A 19,955-nucleotide genomic window follows, 5' to 3' on the forward strand; every position below is an offset into this window, starting at 1 on the left:
AGCGTGGAATAAAGGGAGGCTCTCTCATTGACAGCAACACACAAACACCAAAGGCAGAGGGAGCAAAGATACTGCAGAGATGCCCCACCCTCGGCTGCTGATCAACCACACCGAGATGAGAAATGATACATTCCTCTCTGGATGACAAGCACAGCCTCTTAATGAGTCCATAACAAGCAAGAGCCAGAAACAACAGCTCTGACTGAACTGTGCTTGCAGTGTTATCGTCACTGCACTTCAAAGCTGCATCCTTTCTAAAGGCCATGTTCTGCTGGATCTATAGGGCAGCATGGGCTGAATGTGCCATGAGCTCTCATTGGTTAAACTAGGCCAGAGCCACAGCGCATGGAGTGGCGTGTTAAAGATTCATGAAGATATCTCAGGAGTAAACCCGCTTACAAAACATGCTTGAGCTTAATAAAATATTAAGAGGTGGCAATCTATACAGCTAGTGTGTTTGAGCCGTGGGTTTGACCCTCCTTTGGCCCTCTGGGGATACTAACATATCACGGATGAATAGAAACAATCATCCTGATTTAATCAAGCAGTAAACCCAGCATTTGAAAAAGGAAGCCAATGATGAAGTGCAAAACGCTGCAGTTCTTTGAGCATCCACTTGAGTTAAGCCTAAAATGGCAAAAATCCCCATAAAGGTACATGTCGAAATACCCATTTAATGACTGAAATATCTTTGCATTGGCCTGGATAGCTCATTTCTTTATTTGCAAAAAACTTTTAGAACTTATTTGTTTTGATTGTATTTAGAATTATAGTGATGCATAAATATGCAGAATTACTATTTTTGTCTACCATGATAAGACACCCTCATATATTAAAGAACTTATAGTGTTGTATTACACCTTTAGAGCATTATACTTTCAGATTGCAGGTCTGTTTGTGGTACCTAAAGTCTCTTAAAATAGTGTTCATTTATCAGCCCTGCCTTGTTTAGAATCATCTACCAGTCTGGGTCAGGGAGGCAAACATCCTCTCCACTGTGAAGAGTAAGTTTAAAACATTCCTTTTTGATGAAGCTCACAGTTAGAGCAGATTTTTGGTTGTTATAGATATTTATGTAGCTTTGTCTTTTAACCCACAATGGCTGTTTTTACACAGAGATTCTGCAATAAAGGTGAAAAGGAATGCCCGTCTCTGTTCCGCAATGAACAATTCACACAAAGGTATAACAGAGCCATGCACACCCAAGCTTACACACACACCCCGATGTCCCATAATCAGATGACAGCCGCTGCCTAAGCTGCTGCTTCAATGAAACTCGAAACTCTGGATTTCTCGGTTCAAAACTTTGTATTTTCTAAATGAAATACGGGGAATGGTTTTTAAATCTCCCATTTATGGAGACAGTAGCGCACACTCGCCGTTGCGGAATGCCTTGACATCCTTTCACACTCGTTGCGGAAAAGTCTGTTACAGCTCTGATACTACCTCTTGATCCGGATCAGAGGTGGGGCGAGATCGACCCTCCCATTGCGGAACGGTCGCTTTCATACAGAACGGCACTGCGGAATGAAGGCGTAACAGACATGGAAACGAGAGACAGTGTGAAAGTAGCTAATGACTTATAAAGACACAAATTTACCAGCAAAGCCTTTCTAAAGCAGCACAGTTCAAAAACAGGGTTCCTACACACTGAACAATCACAATTAAGACTGAAGACCTGAGCACATACAAAATTAATACCATATTATTTCTTCGGACAGGACAGAGTTGCTAACTATAGCCTCTGTATGTGGCTACCTGTCCTGCCAACTGAGCTAAACTGACACTGGTTTTATGCACTGTTCATTAAATGTCAATTGATACAGTACAAAGATTTTGGGTTATAAACACCTAGATTTGAAGTCACTGAGAGAGGGATGAAGAAATCATTTTAAGCAAATATCCACTATAAGTTCTGAATTTCTAGAAAGAAGCCAAAAATTTCTTCAGATATTCCCCTAAGGTTTCAGAGAAATTAAACATTCCAATAAAAATTCCCCCAACATTTCATGATTAGTCAAACAAATTCCCTAAATCTTAGGGGTGTGAATCTCTCCTTCTCAAGGCTATTCGATTTGAATCTCGATTCACAGACTACGATTTGATTCACTGACGATTCATTAAAATAAATAACGATTCAGTCTGATCCGATTTGATCTGGTACAATCTGATTATAGAATCAAAATAACTTTTTGCTTTAACAAAAAATAGCAAAAAAGGGGAAAACAAGATCATCTCATAATAATCTAAGTTTATTTGATCCTATTTATAAAACAGACTAAATGCCAGGCCTCCTGTGCTAACATTCTGAAATTATGTTTAAGAAAGTTTTCATCACACCCAGGTGCCCAGGTGTCTTACTTTGACATCAAATTGGGAGATAAATATTAAAATGAGTTTTTCTGGTACATGTTTGTCCTTCTGTACTCGTAACTTCCTTAGCATATTAACAGTACAAACTAAATATTAAATTTTCACAAGAGGCACAAATTAAAATGAATTTAAAGTCAGAAGGAGATTTGGATAGACAGAGCTCTGTGTGTCTGCTAGTACAGGAGAACAAGGGGTTAAAATAATACTGAAAACAGTCAAATTAAAACAGCTTTTTTCCTTTTTTTCCTACATTTTTTCCTTTCATAATTCCTCTGAACGTAAGTATTCAGTCTACATGTCGCAAAAACATCGTCATTTCCTTTCTCTGTGTATCTGACCGTTCTTGATTGTTTTTACTCTTGAATTAATTCACTGGAGAACAGCTGATCTCCAGCTCAGTGAAGTCCTCTCTGTTTAATATATCAGTGGGCTCAGTATTGACTATGTCAACAAATCAGTCACTCTCAACAACATGTTATGGTTGTAAACCCCGTGAATAAAGGGGCTGTTGTTACGGTGAAAACTTAAGAGTTTTAACTCAGAAAGAGTTTATGTTCAGGTCTGTTTGTGCTGTGTTTAGGGTTAGAACCTTAGCTAAACTTCAGCTCCGCTGTCTCAACCATAGACTGTAGAAAGAATTGGACAAACCCTATGTGACATCAGTCATCTGCTTACAATAAGTGGACTCAAACGGCTCTTGAAGCCAATCCGTGGAGGCTTCCATACCGAAATTGCGGTCTCAACCGCGACTTCCTGTCAGCCTGCTAGATAGCATTCTGGTTGACAGAAACAGAGCCTCTGCCTGCTGAGCTATCTGTCAATCAAATGAGACGTGCCAATCAGCTTTCATCCTAAATTTAATCCAAACGATCGTGGTACAAAAAAATTCACCCCCTGTACAGTGGGAGCACAATAAGATACTAGCTAATTAGACACGATTGGTGTTTTGAACCAGGCTGTCAACCAGTTTATTTCTAGTGTCAAAACCAGCTGTTTAACATGTGTCCAGACGGGACTTCCAGTGTTCCTGCAGCCAGCCTCAAGTGGACACTCGCGGTATTGCATTTTTTTTGCACTTCCGCATTGGCTTCATTTTTCAGGACTGGAGGTTGCCGCTTGGTCTCAACAGGTGAGATTTATGAGCTGCTGTAGTTCTTAATTGCTTTTCTACAAAGCGTACAGATGGGCAGACATTTCGAAAGTTATCCTTCCTTCATATAAAGTCCATATGACATTTTCCTGAGGTGCAGAACTGTAACTTAAAGACGTTTAGCTGACGACCGGTGAAACACATCCAGCTACCTACAGCACCTCTACAGCGAACGGAACTCTCGTTTAAAGGTAAAAGGTCACCGTGGGTCATGTGAGATTACAGACGCTAAGCCAGAGCATGGCGGAGCAGGCTATGAAAACAAGCAGCAGAGCCTCATGAACCGATCTCTAACGTTAAAACCGGTCCAGAGACCGGTTTGTGCGAAATTTTTACCAATCCAGGGCTCCACGGACTGATGCACTTGGACCGCTGACGTCATGATCGGTTAACCAATCCATATTAGATTATCTTTACACCACTAGTAAATATGGCTGATTACTTTGAATTTTTTCTCATTGAAGTGTCGATGACATCAGATGTCTGTGATCCCTACCAGCAGAGTAGCATCCTGTCATAATGCACAATAGGCCTACATTCTTGATGCTTTCTGAGTGTTTATGAATCTGCAGTGATGGCTTTTGAAGTGCTTCTGTGTTGAGCTTCAAGATTTCAGCATCACCATTAATATAAGGTTGTCATGTAAAATGATAACCTGTAGCTGTAACATCATGATGAGGTTATTACAGGCATGATCAGCCTTAGGCTATTAACATCCTTTCAGTTACCAATTGGTGGCATCACTGAGACAGTATAGGGCATAAGTAGCTGGCTTCTTCAATACATAGTATATTAAACATATTAATAATGGTCATATCAAGAGGGCAGAATTAGTGTATGATTTATTAATATGTAATACAGAACAGCTATGGGTGACCATTTGTCAATAAAAAGGGTTAAACACACAAAGGTGAAGGAGTATTTTCATATTCATAATGATAAAGTGAGAGCTGACTTTATCTGCCCATCACATTTGCCTCATATATAAAATGGACTGTGCTTCCTCAGTTAATGGCTTCTTCTGTGTTTACATTAGAAAATCATAAAACCTCCTTTCTTTCTCCTTTAGAGCACAGAGCACTTCAGATATTAGCTGACATGAATGAGAAACAACCTTCTCACTATTAATTAATTCCAGACAGGCTCCCTCCATTTTTCATGTGGGCGTGTTTACTGACACGGATGCAAATGTTTGTTGAAGAAAACCTTATTATTCAATTACTCATTGCAGCGGCTGGAAAAGCACAAATATGTCACCGTTTTTGTGACATTTGAAAAGTTCATTTCACACCTTGCTGCAGACTGGGAAGAAATGCAAGCAGAGAAGCGTGGATTTAATCCTGAAGGGGCTTTATGGAGGTATTTATATGTCTTGATTCTGGAAGACCAGTTGTGTTTGGTGGCTGTGTAGCACAAAAAAGGTGGAAACATCTGTGTGGGCTTGAACAAATCATGCAGAGCACCTCCTTTCAGCACTCAGCAGGCATCTTCTTCTTCTATCATCCCTGGGCCTATCATATCCCATCTGAAGATTTTCCAGGAAATTTCTTCAACCCCCCGCAGTTAATTGCTTCACGTCTCAGGAGTCCAATTATTTAGTCCATACCTTCAGCCCTCTTTTCTGCTGTTTTTAAGTTTACACTGAGATGTACATTGCTATGAAGTTTAAACTGAGAGACAGGTCAGAAATGATTCAGCTCTTATCAGGCAGTGCAAGACATACAGCTGAGCTTCCAAATGGAGGTGTTGAAGTTTGCACAGTTATCTCTCCAAGAAGATAAATTGAGACAGGTAGTTTACATAAATCTACTACCAAATGTTGAGACATATAAAAGTGGCTGGATTATTTCCAGATAGAACAATGGTAAACTGTTGGGATTCTGCTTACTGGATGTGTGATGTTTATCAGCTACTTTCTCACCCTGAAAAACTAACACTTCTGCAGGTGAGACAAAAGCACCACCTTTCTGCTAGTTTAATTTGAAACAAATCCCTTAAACTACATTAAATACTTATAAGAGACAATAAAAGAAGCCTTCACCATGTGATCTGCAACAGCACACACTAAAAGCTAGGCTGTTAGCAATTTAGTGTCAGATAAAATGCTGAAATTGCTGGTTTGAAAAACTATGAAACAGAAATTACTTAAGTTTATAGGATGTGGCTTGGGCAATAACTTTACCACAAAAGGTTGTGCAACATGTGACAGTAAAGTGTGACACATCTGTCCTTTATTCTCTCTAAAGTCATTGGAGATAGCAGGAAAAAACACAAAAATAAGCCTAAGTCAGTAAGCTCTTTACTGCACAGTAGCTGAGTCCAAATGGAAGAAAGCTTTTTCATCTGAGCTGTGCAGCAGCAGCATGAAGTCAGAATGAGGCGTAATTTGGGTAGCTCAGCTACAAAATGCAAGTGTATCCAGTCACAAGCTAGTCTGAAACATCAGTTTTTCAGATTTGATTTAGACTAGGCTTCATTTACTTGAAACTTTAACCCTTTAAAGCCTGATGACTCAATAATAGCCAGAAAATTCTTATTTTTTTGGAGCTGAGATGTGTAACATTCTACACAAATCCAAAAACAGAAAAGGTGCCATAAAATTTCACATAAATATTTGTATTTGTATCACATCTGATACATCAGTCGTTTTTGGCCACTGATAATGCACTGGAAGGCATTTTTATCATTTATCAGATTGTATCCAAAATGTTTTTCAGTAATTGATTGATCATATTGATTAGATAGAGTTCTCATAAAAGTATGTACCAAATATGATACAACAGGCTGTAGGGGTTTAAACTTCCACACAACTCTTGACTTTTCCCCACTGAGCAAATTAAACCCTTCAAAGTCGGGGAGAAGCAACTACTGTAGACAAATGAACTTTTCTGGTTTTGTTTTGTATCTTTAACCTCCTCAGACCTCAGCTTTAGGTTCTAAAGCATTTTTAGTTCCCCCCGCTCATTTAGGATCAGTAGGACCTGATAAGATTCAAAGCTCAGCCAAGTCTTTGAACAGGAAGTAGTTCAAACCAAAAACCATGTTCATAGATCTCCTGAAGGTCCTGTTTCTGCAGAAAATACGGCCCTGGATCACTTATAGAGGGTTTCAATCAGTTTGGGATGATGTCGGTCATTGAGAGAGGGATGGGGAAGTCATTTTAAACAAATATCCACTGTAAGTTCTGAATTTCTGGTAAATGCACCTTTCCAAAAGCCACACAAATTCCCTAAAATTTCAAAGAAATAGCCATGATCTGTGAAATTTTAAACATATTCTCTCATTAAAAAGAAGCCAAACATTTCTTCAGATATTCCCCCAAGGTTTCAGAGAAATTAAACATTCCAATAAAAATTCCCAAACATTTCGTGAAAATGATGGTTAATTCCACCAAATAGTCAAACGAATTCCCAAAATCTCCATGAAAATTCTTAGTTTAAAAGGACACCCCCTCTCCCTTGATTCCCCATAAAATTCCCCCAAATTTGCATATCAATTACCCAAATTTCCATGAAAATACAAAAAAATATTATAACCATCCCCCATATTAAAATTCCCAGAAGTAAGAAATACATAAACCAAATTTCAATGAAAATGCCTGAAAATTTCAATACACAATTCTCAATGAATATTCCATCTAAAATCCAAAAGTAATCAACAAGGTCTTCAAAATTTCTTATCAAAGTCCCCAAAATTTAATGACCATGACAGAAATCTCCCCCAAACATCCAAACACATTCCCTTAAATTTCTTGAAAATTTCAAGACATCCAAATTACCCAAAATGTGCAAATAAAGTTCCAAAATTTCCATAAAAATACCAAAAATTTAAATGATTCCCTAATATTCTTCTCTGTCCAATAAAGGGGCCGGAGAGAGGGAAGTCTGAGCTTCCCTGCTTAGGCTGCTGCCCCCGCGACCCGATCTTGGATAAGCGGAATAAGATGGATGGATGATTCCCCAATATAAAAATTCCCAAAAATCAAAAGTAAATTAACCGAATTTCCATAAAAATGCCTGAGAATTTCCAAAGCAATTTTCCCCAAAAATCCATGAATATGACAGAAAATTACACCAAACATCCAAACAAATTCCCTAAAATTTCCTGAAAAATTCTCAAAAATTTCAAGACATCCTCATTTCAAAAAAATGTAGAAATACATTTCCCGAATGTTCATGAAATCATCTAAAATTTCAAAGCAAATTCACACCAAAAGTTCAGATCAAACGTCAAAAATTACAAATATATTTCACAGATATCTCTTAAATTTCCAAATTTCCTAAAACACCAAAACATTTTTTAAGTTGCCAAAAAAAAAAAACCCTTCAAATGCAAATTTCCTAAAAACTTCAAGTGAAACTCTCCAGCGTACACAATCAAATTCCAAATAATTTCCATGAAAATACTTGAAAAACTACATGCAAACTCCCCATGATATTGAATTCCCTAAAAGTGTCCATGAAAATTCCTGGCATTTTCATAGCAAAGCCTCCCAATATTTCAAGCAAATTACTGAAACATCAATGAACATTCTGGACTATTATCTCAAAAATAATAAAATATTTTATTATTAGGAAATATTATATTAGAAGATGTAATGTTCTCATATGTGCATGCAGGGTGTGAGGAGGTTAAATAAAGTTCAGGTTTTTGTATATTATATATAGTGTGGAAAGGAAAAAGGCCTTATATCTCTCTCTTTCATAAACATATACTGGCTTTACAAGGAGAAATATTTTGAAATAATTTCCTTGCCTGTAAATATGGTCTTAAAGCAGCAAACGTTTCATGCTATTACATCATACCACATACCACAAAGATTAAGGCTTCTGGTAAAGATATTATAATTTTCTGATCCTGCACAACCCTAAAGGGAGTTTTCATATAACGTAGCTTGTAAAAAAAAAAAATAAAAAAATAAGGAAAGCCAAGCAGATGTGTAGGGAAGGGATAAGAAGTTCATCCATCCTTCACATCTTCTGAACTTGTGAGAAAACTGTGAGCTAGATTAAAGGGGAGTTCTTACAGAGGCTGCTTTAAGTGCAGCGCTGTCTCAAGTAACTGATAGCAGAGTGTCATTTCATGTACTTCATTACAACTACAGATAATATCCATCTCTTTTTGCTCCTTCTTTTAATCTTGTGCTGAACAGAATATTAAATTCCTCCATAAAAGAGTGAAACCACTTCAGAAAAAGTGGGGAGAAATCAGAGCACTAGATAGAAATAGGCCGAGATGGTGTCATGGAATACAGTGAGGGCACAGTGTGGCAAACACAATCCTCCCTCACATGCAAAGCTCTGGGGTGGGCCAGCACGACAAGCTATGAAGAAATGTGGCCTCTAAATAGATTAGGTGTACAAACATAGACATTTTTATTCACTAAGGGCAACAGAAATTTCTCTTCATAGGAAGGGAAGTTACACGCTTCTGAGAAATGCTACATTTTACTTTCAAGTGTGAGTAGAAATAAGATGAGTTATTTATTTATCACCTTTTTTCCCTCCCACCCCGGTTGTGAATAATCAAAGCAGTTTCTAGAGAAAATGTGAGATTTGTTTTGAACCCTGCTAGTATGTCTTGTAAATTGTATGTCAGGGTTTTCTCCTGAATGATTACCAGAACTGTTTTATATTCAGGAAGGAGGAACCAGGAAATAAAAAACTTTCTCAGAGATAGTGCTCTACATAACTCTGACCTAAAACAACTCCTTGCAGGAAATTAGGATAAAATCTCAATTCAATTTGCTGCTTTCTTAGTTAAAATTATGACTGGACAACCTCACTTTCCATCATAGGAAAATAAAGCATAGCACTTATACCTAATACCCAGTCTTTTGCCATATCCGTGATATTTTTTAACTTTAATAGCAAGGTCAATAATATATTACTGAACTGCAAACAAAGTTGGGTAGCAGTTGTCACAACCTTAAGACTGCAACAGAGCCTGCCTCTGTCAACTGTTAGTACTATTGTCAGTATTGGTATTGTTGTCATTCGGCCAGGTACTAAACTTTTCATGCCCATATATACCTTATTATAGCCATAGTTTCTTGAACATATCCCATATCCATCTGATGCTTTTAAAGCACTTCCTCTTTTTGTATCGCTCTTCTTTTTAATGCTCTTTTATATTCCTTTGTTGTAGTGCAACACTGGAGAGGCCTGGCACAAGAATTCAGTTGAGATTACAACATTATATTGTTCTTATCTCACAAAGATGCAGACATTTAGAAATGTAAATAGCTCAAAACAATCCAGACACTAGTTTTTCAACTTTTCAAACAAGTGAAGCACTGAGAACCCAAGGCCTTGGCATCAATATGGAAACCATCCAAACGAGATGGACAACACTGTGAAAACCTGAGGGCATAGACAGAGAAACACAGCATTTCAAAAGATATAGCTGACCTAATCTATCCAGCAGTCAAGCTCTGCAGATCCAAAAAAAAGGGCCGCTTTTGTTGTGGGAGTGACCACAGCCGATACAATTTAAAATGCAGTCTCTTCTCCAGTTGATCTAATCGACACATTACATTTTCATAATAATCCTCCAGATTTATTTAACTTCTGTCAGCCCTTCTTATCAAAATCATTTCTAACTGCTAATGGCTATTCCTCTCATCTCCTTTCACTATTTATTAAAAGACTCACGTAATGGAAGTGCAATTGAACCAAGCTTAACACAGAAATTTAAGTTCCTCCTCTGAAAAAGGGCAGTGCAAGTCTGATGATGTGGGCAAGAAAAGGTCTTTAAAATGTAAAATAACCATCAGGAGATGCAAGTTCGCAGTTAATGCCCGTTTACGGCTGTGTGAGTCAGCTGTTTCTTAATTTTACGACTTTAACTTAGTTTTAATTATTCTCCTTGTTCTTAAATGGCCCCATAATGTAGAAGCAGAGGCACAGTGAGGGGTGTAATCCAATTGCACATCACTTGGTCACGGCAACCTTTTACTTTTAGAACAGATCTGCTTCACTTCAGGCACATTAATATTCATATTCCTTACAGGCTTCATCTATTGCAGCTCCTTTGGAAAAAGGAAAAGAAGAGGAAAAAGGAGAGATTTTGAAACCATAGAAGTTTGAGACAGAGCAAAGCAGAGGTAAAACTCAGCAGATACAGCAGCCACTCAGACCACTGAAGAGGGTTCTAAAGGATTCTCTGCCATCAGACAACACGGCCTTAAAGTTTCCTCCCTGGCCAAAAAAAAAGACCAACCCTTCCGTCACATTGCCTTGACTGATTGGAAGTGACAGAATGAGAAATAGACTTCAGGTGACTTCTGGCCCCTCGACACACCAACCGAACCTTAAAGAAAAGCATCAACAAAGACAGACAGATGTATCAAATCATCCAGCCATTTGACAAGCCAGCCGCCTGTGTTCCTAATCCTAAAAACCGTGTGGAAAAGCAAAAGACACAAATATAGCCAATATTTTCATGTCACATCAAATCTCTGTTGATTTTTAGAATCTTTCCACAGGAGCTACTTCTGCTGCCACACACAAAAAAAATGGAGAAACTGAAGCAAAATGGCGAATATGACTAACTCTAAAATCAACAGATATTCTGCAAGCTAACACCAACTAAACATGATGAATCAGACTAAAAAATCTTGAGTTACAACAGCCATGTGGTCAAAATAAGACAAGAGGCTGATATAAATGCTTCCTAACAGCACCCAGCGGACCACAGCTGGCTTTGCATAGAGGAACCTTAGATCCTTGGGTTAACAGCAGGTCCAACTAAACATGTTTATCAAGGCCATAAGGCTCTGTAAACAGTTAATTCATCTCAAATCACCTTAAATGGGAAATGCCATGTAAAATGTTTAAAAGGAGCATTTGTGATACTACAGCTAAAAAATACTAAATAATATCTTAGCATTTATTACAGCAAAACCATCAAGTTTGTTAATCTAGAAGAAAAAAATCATCATCTACTCTGTAGAATCAACCCATTTATTTGATACTTTATCATGTAAAAATGTCTTTTCTGTCTTGAAATGATTTATTTTGGGTTTTCAACAGTTTAATTCAAACAAAAAAATATAACTTTAGACATAAATTTGTTTTTACTATTTCTCTTTTTTCAACCAATAGTTACAAAAAGAGTAGACAGGTTCGACCCCAATTCTCTCCTTGTTCCAACATTAAGCCCTACCCCTTGTTTTGGAGAACCCCCTTGCCCCTTGAAACAGATTTAAAGGGGGCAGTGGTGACGCTGTGCCCTTCCAGATGGAGCAACCACTCAAGCTCCTGATACATTATCAGTAGTCAACTTTTATGGAAACAGATGCAAAGACTACTGTTTCTACTAAACATTTCTACCATAAGCATTTTTTTTGCTTGTCAAAAATCCAAAGGACCATACAGCACTAACAACATTTAACCATGATATCTGATTGTTGTTATTCATTTAAAAATCTGGCTGATGATTTGCAAGGATCTGGGAGATTTCCCACAACACTCAATTTGTAAAATCTCCATTTGAAAGGTCATGTCACCCCACCTCTCTATTCCAGTAAGAATCAGCACAGCCTGCAACACACAACACTTGAGGGTAGGGATAAGCGGTAGGGGCGAGGGGTGTATCAGAAGTGAGTCAAAGTCTGAGCCAAAAATAAAAGAAATCATGATTTTACTGCCATATTTTTTACAGGATGAAATACTTTTCAAAAAGCGGTAAAGTTAATTCTGCTGTGGAGAATATCGGAGTAGCTGCATTAAATTAAAAGATGTCTGTGTAATGTCGTCATTTGATAAAATCTTGTAAAAAGTTATGACCTACTCAACAGCATCAACATATGGTGCAGCATAAGTTTGAGAGGTTTAAGAGGTTGTAGCTCTTAATGATTATTTTCACAAAAATGTGGCAAAACAAATAAAGGAAGCATGTTTTAATGTAATGATGGAGGAACTGAAGAATCTGGGATCTCAGAGTACAGGCTGTAAAGATGCCGTAGTGTGAGGAGAATGAGAAATTCTAAAAGAAGCATCATAAGAGCTGTAAAACCTGCCCAGCTGCAGTCTTTGATCCTTCCCTCCAGCTCTCCTGCCTTCACTCCAACATCTGCACACACACACAGACGCAGAGCTGCATGCACACACCCCCTGCAGCTCACTCTCACCATGGCTGGCCACACATGGCTCACAAAGCAACGCTCATTTCCCATCAGCTGAAGGCAGAAAAAATGGATTAACAGACGCGTTTGTTAGCAGCTGTAACAAAACGGCTTCTTTTTAATGAATGAGCAGAGACTTGCTGGAACAGCGGCAGGGCGGTGCCCAATATCATTTCAATCATCACTCATAGTTATACCTTTTCTTTCAAAGTTAATGAACAGAGGAAACACATCAAAAAGCAGCTCAGAGCTGAACAGATGTGATTGTTTTTTTTATCAGTTAGTGGAAGCTTTATGCTGTTTATGCCATGTTGCTTGATCACAGACAGAGTATGCTCATCAAATGATCATTATAGATTACAGCCAATTAGTATATTATTTTTAGGGTTGCATGATATAATCAGGATGATATCAGTATTGGCAGATAATAGCTTAAAAAGTGAATTATCGAGGAGCAGATGGCTTTGTGGTTTAAGGCGTGCCCCATGTACGTATGTATGTCCAGCCTCCGGCTACTTTCCTGCATGTCTCTCATCCACTATCTCATTTCTGTTTCCGACTCTGTCCGTGGTCCTTCTCTTAATAAAGGCATAAAAGCCCCAAAAATATATCTTAAAAAAGTGAATCATTGGTTTTGGCAGATGTGAACATTTCTGGCAATATCAACAATCGGTTTTTGGCTTTAAAAATCTGCCATTATCAGCTGTAAATTTTGGCTGTACAGAGAAATGAGTTAGCAGAGTTTAAGAACGACCAACAGACCAGAATCAGCTGAAGTCTTTTTTCTTTATTTATCCTCATTCCTTACACTTCAAATTGTTTTTTATGTCTGATTTAAGGGTATCAGTATTGATATTGGTATTGGCTGGAATTTACTTAAAAACATGATATGATGCAGCACAATATGACATGATACTATATGATACCCTTCAACCCCTTGGAGAAATCTTTTCTGGACTCCATGTGCTGCACATACAAAGCTGCCTTAACAATAGCCAAATAAATAATAATTAAAAAAAACAACAATCCACATGTCAATTAGAGAAGCACATAATGATGAAAAACACAGCATAATGCCCATTACTCATTTTGCACAGGAACAGCATGAAACAAAACATGATCAGTGAAAACACAAGTAGATTTAAACACCTTTAAACACATTTAAAATTGAAATTAATTTGGGCAATAACCCCACAGGAAATAGATCAAGGGTCCCATTTTGTCCATCTGTTATGTGCTTAATTCTTTTTGGTCAAAATAAATCACAGGATGTTCCCTTTTCAGAAGCTAAACTCACAAAAGTTTGCCTTTTTTCATCAGAGAAAATGTTGTCCTCAATTAAGAAGACAGCCCTGATATCACAGCCAGTTCATTTATAATTCAGTGAATCAACTATTAACCTTGCAGCGCTAAACTTAACCCGTGTAGCTTAAATCAAAAACTTTGCTGATCATTTACCTAAGCTGATGCACCTCAACATGACAGAAGCCTCTAAAGCGGAGGAAGAAAATTCACAAACACAACAGCATTCAGGCATGTCTCATGAATTTCTGTTTGATATGTCAAACTGAGCGTTTCATGCAGTGCTAGCAGCTTCACACATGCCCGATGGGACATAGGTGCTGATTGGATTCCTTGAAAGCACAACATGGTACATGGTTATTTCATCAGAGCACACAGATCAGGTCTGTTTTTTCTGCACCGTTGCCTTTGCTTTGTGGGTGGTCTTATCTGGGTTTTGTAAACACTATTATTCACCGGCAAGAAATGCAAGCCAGATAAAGAGTCTGACTTATAAAGCAGGTTTAAAAAGAGGAATAAAAACTTCGGGAACATCTACTTTAGCCTGTAATTTTGATTTTTACTTGCTTAAGGCGTTCCTCTGCTTCTATCCATCTGACTTCATCAAGGCTGTCACAAGCTTGTCAGCCTTGCTAAGGTCAGACAAAATAGTTCATTTCCATGCCTCAAAATATCATAAAATGTTTGACAGCAAGTTACTGGAACGGGAAAAAACCACGCACCTCCTCCCCTCTATGATCCAGGGTTTTGTTTTTAACTACATGGGTGTTATTGCTTCGTCTGGGCTCTTTGCTGTCCACAGGCAACACATACTTAAAGGATTTCAGTGTGTAGGATTACTCATAAGGCTGCGTGCTGTGATTCAGAACACAAATTACATTCCTGGTGATAACCAGCAAGACTATATGGAGCAAACAGAGCTTTGAAAAGCAGATACAATTGTATTGAAAACCCGCAAATGCTTTGTTTCTCAATTTCAGAGAAGTATAAATGCACATTAATATGAAAACCATCCCTGCATTCCTAAATCTCAGTCAGCCCAGTTTCACGATGCCGGTAATTAAAAGGTCTTAAGGTACAATTGGTAACTATAGCCTTGCTGTGTGATTACATTTCCTCTTACAAAATGAGAGGAATAGTAATCATAAGATGTTGTTGAATGTAGGATTAGAATATTTAAAATAGCTGATAATTATCATCATAATTATCTAAGTTTTCACATCTGTCTACTAAAATAAAACTATTTGACATAAGATTAAGACTAAAGGCTTGGATTTAAAGGGTTAACATTTAAAAGAAAAATCTTTCTGAGTAAAATACACATTAAAATGGGGCTTGTAAGAGGGCTTGTATCACTTGCTGATTTTTATACTTTTTATTTGATTACAACTTGAATGTGGTTTCATCATCAACCAGCTGAGTTGTGAGGAAGAGGCAGATAAACATAATGAGTGGGATTGAGGCATCACTGTCTTTCATGTTTTCAACTCATTTTTGCTTTTTTATTGGATGTTTTTGTACATTTAATAAGCAGTCAATCAACACAATCATCACAACACACTCCCACTTACTCTGTTACTGCCAGGTTTCTATCAGCAACACAACAACCGATACAGTGCCTATAAGAAGTATTCACTCGCTTTGATCTATACCCTTTCATTCCTAAATCAATCATGGTCAATATACTTGGGCTTTTCTAACAAAAAATCTGAAATAGCATCTTTAATGTCAAACTGGAAACAGATCTCAAACATATGTCAAGTAAAATAAGTGATTACATAAATATTCAACCCCCATTAAAATGGCTGAATTCAAAGAGGATTGGTGCTAGTAGTCTCACAGTTAATGAAATGGGGATCACCTGAGTGCAGTCAATGTGTCTCAAGTGATTATAGTATAAAAAGGCATGTGGGAGACTCCGTGGTCAAGTGGAAGAAAGTTCTTTGGCCTGATGAGACCAAAACAGCCATCAGACAAGACACTATGTTTGGTGGACACCAAACACTGCACATCACCACAAACACACCATTGCCACAGTGAAGCACAGTGGTGGCAGCATCATGCTGTGGGGATGTTTCTCAGCAGCCAGACCTGGAAGGCTTGTGAAGGTAGAGGGTAAAATGAATGCAGCAAAATAAAGGAAAATCCTGCAGGACAATCTAAGTCTGCAAGAGAACTATGGCTTGAGAGATTTATTTTCCAGCAAGACAATGACCCGAAGCATACAGAAAAAGCTACACAGAAATGATTTAAAGACAACAAGGTGAATGTTCTGGAGTGGCTTAGTCAAAGCCCAGACTTCAATGCAATAGAGAATTTGTGGCTGGACTTGAAAAGGGCTGTTCATGCCGCACCGCTGAGCAACCTGACAGAGATTGAGCAGTTTTGCAAAGATGAAGTAAAACTGCAGTGTCCAGATGGTCAAGCCTGATTGAGACCTATCCACACAAACTCAGTGCTGTGACTGCAGCCAAAGGTGCATCTACTGAATACTGACTTAAAGAAGTAAATATTTATGCACTTATTTTACCTTATATATTCTTACTTAATTGGCATTAATTTGTAGAAATCTTTTTTTACTTTGACATTTAAGAGGCTTTTTTGTTTTTTTTTTTGTCAAAACAGCCACATTTTATTGGCCATGATTGATATATAAAAATCAATAAAACACCCAAAGCGTGACTACATTTCATAAGCACTGTATTAGCTGCCAAACATGTTTGTTAAAAGTCAAAAAGAAACTTCTGTTATAGCAGTGAAGTTATGTGCATCAGTCCTGAGTCTTCAGCACATTAAGGTTCCAGGGATGCATCAGCGTTTCAAACAATAGTGGCCCGCTCTGCAAACAACAGCCCACCAGCAAACACTATGGCATAGATTGATGTCAGCAGCTAATAAATATCTGTTGTTTCAAGTAATTTCAGCACTGGCAAGGTTGTAAACCAAACTGCTGATTCAGAGATTATTTGGTTTTATTGATCAGTAAAAGTCCAAAACTGAGTTGTTTTTACAACAAAACAAAGGTAGTAGTGGTAAATCTCTAAGAAAGATCAGTGACAGCCAGTTGGTAAGACATTTTCAAGTTGCATTTCACGAGGAGGGACAACCAGCAATTTAGATGCATCCAATTGCATAGCTCATTTAAAACCAGACACAAAGAATCAAAAGAAGTAAGGAAAAAACATCAGTGTTTGAGCTGTCCCTGATTCTCACAATCTGTGCATCTCATCATTTATCAAAAGAACCTAAGAGAAAAGAAAACGATTCAGGTTTAGAAAGGATGTGATGAAGTTAACCCGGCTTATCATTTTCCAAACAGGAAGTAATTTTAACAGGAAAACTAAACTAACGTACACAGGAAATGTTTATCGTCCACACCTAGTGTTCCTGCAGAGCTGAGGGCATAACAGGGCCTTATTATTTCAAAACTTTCTCAAGAAAAAAAGAAAAAGAAAACTACAATTAAATTGATTCTACATCATCGTAGGTTTTACAGTTACCTACCTCTGTGTGAAGTCGGGACAAAGAGATGCACAATCATTTGATCTGAGCACTGCAACTAATCAGAACATTCTGGGGAGATGGTTTTAATCTGAGCAAGCAGCTGGTTTCAGTCAGGAGATTAAATCAACCTGTGTGTTGTGTTGGAGAATTTTCATCCTTGTAATCCTGTCACTGTCAATGTTAATGGATATCACTTGAAATTATCTGAACACAATCATTTTAAACACAGATGTGTTGTGTATTAGGTCTGGGTTATTGTATTAATGAGGTGAGGACAACTGAATCAACCTCTTTCTCTTCCATCTTTCACTACTCTGCATTTTTTAGAAATTCATTTATCCATTCAGATTTTGGTTCTTTCTGGACACAATTTTCAGCATGAATGAGTAGGAGCGTACTCATTGGTTTATATGATGGAAACTTGTAATCTCACCTTTAATATGCTGAACTAAAAACAATATATGCATTATTTTGCACATTAGCGCTTTAAGCACATGTACATGTTAGAAAGTTACCGACTTTGTCTAACCTTTGTAAATCTAGGAAATCAGATATGTTCCCATCATAGAAATGTGACTTTGACTATTTCAAAACTGGTTCAACACAGAGAAGCCATAAGGAGGGGAAAAAACAAGAGTGTTTGATCGAGCCTTGTATAAAAGTGTCTTGATTGTTGCAGCACCACAACAAGAGAACAATGAAGAGACAACTGAATGAGCACTAAAAGATCCTTTTCTGACAGTGAAGCTCTGACAAGCTCTGATATTTGTTCTCACTTAAGGAAAACAAATAGATTGACAAACAAGGAAACACTGTGTACATAGGGGCATGATAATTTCCTTGTATGCAAACAGGATGTAGACAGGTTCTATATTTGCACAGTCAAATTGCTGGGTTTATATTCTTTGACTTTCTCATAATTCAAAGTGTCACACCATCGTACCAGCAGGGAAAGCAAACAAAGAGTGACATTTCTGCCAGTTACTCACATGTCCAAAGTTAATGAACCCATGTTTATTGGCGACACGATCAGCTTCCTCCTGACCTCCAGTTATGTGAACAGCCCATGTGTTGGTGTACACCTTCTGACCCTGTGCAGGTACCAGCCCAGAAATCAGCAAGACCAACAGAGGTCCGAGCAGCAACTCCAGCAGCCTGAGCCTGCGGTCGAGAGAATAAAATTGAAGGCCAGAAGCCATGGGTTCTCCTAGTGCAGCACAGTCTCTGAGCACGGTGCCTCTCCAACAGGCCGGGGCTGCCCACGGTACATGCAGGTGCACGGAGAGACGAGAAAGGGGGGACAGTCACAGCTCACCTGGCAGGGAACAGAAAAAAAAAATGATGCAGTTTTACAAATATGTAGAGTTTATAGTTGTGAATCACTTTGTGAGCTACTACAACAATAAAACTGTATCAAAAAGGAGACTGTATACTTTAGACACGCCAAGATTCACAAAGAAAATGCTCACACAAGGCTCAAGACAGAACGCTTGCTTTAAAATTTAGTTTTGTTTTTCCCTTTGCAGCTGCTTTAATGTTCAGTGGAATAAGAACAGACAGGGAGAGAGATATAAAGTAGGCAGAAAAGTTTAAGCTTTAAGAAGTACAAAAAAAAAAATCAAAATCTTTCCTGTCCATAGCGAGGACAAGCTTCCTAACAGCTGTTTAGATCAGGTGTACAACAGCCCAGCTGAGCACAGACATTTGATAATCCCAGGGGAGGCAGTGAGGAGAACGTCAAGGCAAGGCCTGATGCTGTGGTCAGACACACAACAGCAAATTTTGGTGTGTACACTCTCATGGGAGGATTTGGAAGATCAACATTGTGAAAGGAAAATGCTTAGGTATCCTGAGTAGGCAGCAGAGGTGGAGAAGTGTGGTTTCGAAAGCTGAAACACGCCCTGTAATGCTGAGGGATCACAGTTGGGTCTCACTGTAAGGTGAAGTAGCTGCGCACTCGAGGGTGGAGTTTAAATGCCTGAGGCAGCAGTGGCCTTTCTGAATGACTGTGGTGAAGGAGTGGACATGAAAGTAGAAAAAATTGTTGCAGGACACATTTTTACTGAAGCATATGGGAAAAATCTGGCTTTGCATTATATTTTTTTTTCTGTAACGTATAACCAATGCTTCTTTTGAAGGTTTTAATGCAGGAAATTTAGCTTTCAATCATACCATCACATTTGAATTAATTAATACCCATGTATATTTTTTTCTTTGGCTGGTTGATGTGAAAACAAAGTGATGTACAATAATATTGTTTGATACTTTGATAGGATGTGAAGTGCAATAAATAAACTAATATTAAACTATCTTTATAAGCTTTGCCACATCTGTGCACGTCTGAGGTATCTGATCTTACAGCCTGCCTGATCTGAGCAGTGCTTTGTTGTTGGACTTCTGTGCTATTCATGGACTATCCATAACAAACACCATGTTCAAACATGGGGTTGCTCATAAATGTACCAGGAACTGGAGCACTCTAGGCCAAAGACCTATGAT

The 19,955-nt window shown here is 38.2% G+C and overlaps 1 protein-coding gene across 3 annotated transcripts in view; it reads right to left on the reverse strand.

The window, feature by feature from the left end:
* The window catches only part of furina (furin (paired basic amino acid cleaving enzyme) a), a 137,610-nt gene that overhangs the window by 109,015 nt on the left and 8,640 nt on the right, over nucleotides 1-19,955 (reverse strand). For all 3 annotated transcript variants that reach the window (XM_041789334.1, XM_041789352.1, XM_041789343.1), the window contains one exon: nucleotides 18,446-18,771. In XM_041789334.1, coding sequence (XP_041645268.1) covers nucleotides 18,446-18,655 — 210 coding nt within the window. In that variant the 5' untranslated portion in view covers nucleotides 18,656-18,771. The remainder of the gene's footprint in view (nucleotides 1-18,445; nucleotides 18,772-19,955) is intronic.

The sequence above is a fragment of the Cheilinus undulatus genome, linkage group 1 (genome assembly GCF_018320785.1).
Source record: "Cheilinus undulatus linkage group 1, ASM1832078v1, whole genome shotgun sequence".
Taxonomy (NCBI): domain Eukaryota; kingdom Metazoa; phylum Chordata; class Actinopteri; order Labriformes; family Labridae; genus Cheilinus; species Cheilinus undulatus.